Source organism: Crocuta crocuta, unplaced genomic scaffold (genome assembly GCF_008692635.1).
Source record: "Crocuta crocuta isolate KB4526 unplaced genomic scaffold, BGI_CrCroc_1.0 scaffold755, whole genome shotgun sequence".
NCBI lineage: Eukaryota > Metazoa > Chordata > Mammalia > Carnivora > Hyaenidae > Crocuta > Crocuta crocuta.
In genome coordinates, this window is record NW_027531305.1 from 393277 (window position 1) to 395732 (window position 2456).

At 44.5% G+C, this 2456-nt stretch overlaps 1 protein-coding gene across 1 annotated transcript in view; it reads left to right on the forward strand.

Annotated features, from left to right (window-relative positions):
* The window catches only part of TEKTL1 (tektin like 1), a 9638-nt gene that overhangs the window by 840 nt on the left and 6342 nt on the right, over positions 1-2456 (forward strand). Inside the window, 1 exon segment of the mRNA XM_077771626.1 lies at positions 1190-1294. Coding sequence (XP_077627752.1) covers positions 1190-1294 — 105 coding nt within the window.

Below are 2456 nucleotides of genomic sequence, written 5' to 3' on the forward strand. Positions count from 1 at the left end.
TGAGAACCCCCCCCCCCCCCCAGAGAGAGCCCGCACCTCCGCCCCAGGCGAGTCAGGGCACCAGAAGATGCGGAGCCTCCTACGGTGAGGTGCCTCGATTCTGAGTCCAGAAAGTGAGACCTTCCCATGGGTATGAGACCCTCAAAGCCCAGTGAAAAGACACCCAAAGCTCCCCTCGCTGAGGACAGTGGGTGATGTCCTGGCCCCACCCCTTGAAACTCTCTTCAAAATGTTTTTTTTTTTAAAACCCGGTCCTCCCCCGCAGCCTCAGAGAGTGAGAACCCCTCCCCAGGCCTCTTCTGGGGAGAAAGGAACAGGTCCCGCCTACAGGTTGAGACCCTCAAACTCTGAGTCCCTGCACGTGAGAGTTAAGTCCTCAGCCAGAGAAAGAGTAAGACCCCTCGTCTCAGCTCTGGTGACATCCTTCCCTTAAAGTGAAACTGCAGACCCTCCTCCCACAAGTGGGGAACGTTCTAGACTCCCTAGGGGGAGATGAGACCCCACACACCAGGTGGGACTCCTACTCCCAGCCCCCAAATCCAGATAGTAAGAACCCAAAACGACAAATGCTCATCATCCCTATGGTGAGACAGATCCCTCCATTTGTAGCCAGGGAGGGGGTTAAGACCATCATGAAGGAAGGGGGGCTGCCAGCCCCAGGGAATGAGAACAACCCTCCCAAAGTTAAGTCATCTTCGGGGCGCCTGGGTGGCTTAGTCGGTTAAGCGTCCGACTTTCGCTTAGGTCATGATCTCGCGGTTCTTGGGTTCGAGCCCCACGTCGGGCTCTGTGCTGACTGCCAGCTCAGAGCCTGGAGACTGTTTCAGTCTGTGACTCCCTCTCTCTCTCTGACCCTCCCCTGCTCACGCTGTCTCTCTCTCTCTCCTAGAAATAAATTTAAAAAAATATATTAAAGTTAAGTCACCTTCATCCCAGCTCACTGGACTCCTACCTGTAAAAGGGAGAAGCTCCCAGCCCCACTCTCTAAAGGGTAGGACATCCCACCGAGTGAGAGCTCCCTGAAAGAATAAAGCCTTCTCAGGGTGAGCGCCCCAAAGGGCAAGAGCATCCCCAACTCCATCCTCCAAACCCAGAGTTTATGCACTTGGCAAAGCCTCTACTACCCAGGAAGGAGAAATCTGCCTCCAGCCCTCTCAGAGGTGTGAGAGATTCTCTCCGTGTTCGCTAGGTCCCTGACAAAGTGGACAGCATGCTTACCTGGGAGAAGGAGGAACTAAAGAGCATGAAGAGGAAGATGGAAAGAGATATGGAAAAGTCCGAGGATCTGCTCAAGGTTGGGAATTCCTCAGGCCAAGTTTAAGAGGGCTGGAGGTGAACTGCTCTGACCTTGGGGACCGTAGCCACAGCAAACCCTCAGTCCACACCGCTGCCCACCCTAACACGACACTCACTGTATTTTCACTTTGTGAAATGGAGAAACTGAGGCTCTGAGAGATGGAGTTAGGCCTCAAAATAACAATGAACAGTCCTCTGAGCCAAGCCCCCTGCAGTCACTAGTTAACTTCTTAAAACACTCCTGTGAAATAGAAACTATGATCCCCTCATTAGAGATAGGAAAACAGGCTCAGAGAGACACAGACTCACCCAAGCCACAGGGCTAGCCAGTGGCAGGGCTGTGGCTTAAGCTCAGGTGTCTTTTTGCTTTTCATCCTTATCAAGATATAGTTGACAATTTAAAAGTGTATATATTTAAGATATACACCTTGATTTGATGTATGTAGACATTGTGAAATAACCACCATAGTCAAGGTAATTAACATATCCATCACCTCACATAGTTACCTTTATGTATGTGTGGGAGAACACCTAAGATCGAAACTCTTAGCAAATTTCAACTGTAAAATACAATATTGTTATCTATAGTCACATTGTTCTGTAATAGATCTCCAGAAATTAAGCATCTTGCATAAATGAAATTTTGTGCCCCTTGACTAGCATCTCCCCATTTCTCCCTCCCCCCAGGGCCTGGCAGCCACCATTCTGTGCTCTGCTACTATGAATTTGACTATTTTAGATTCCACATATAAGTGAGATCTTTTTGCATCTGGTTTATTTCATTTAGCATAATAATGAACCTCTAGGCTCATCTATGTTGTCAGAAATGGCAAGATGTCATTTTTCAAGGTTGAATAATATTCTATTGTGTATATAATATTATATACTCATTATATTATATGTAATATATTATATCATTATATATTATTAATGTAATATACAGTTATTAAGATTATAAAATATTTATTACATGTTATATAATTATATAATGTATATGTTATATATTATATTATATATTAATACAGTCTATAACAATATATTATATAGTTTATATACTATAATACATAGCTTATTCTCTATAGCATTATATATAATATATCTATATACTATATAGTTTATATGCTATTATATAAAATATATAATATACAACATATGTGTAT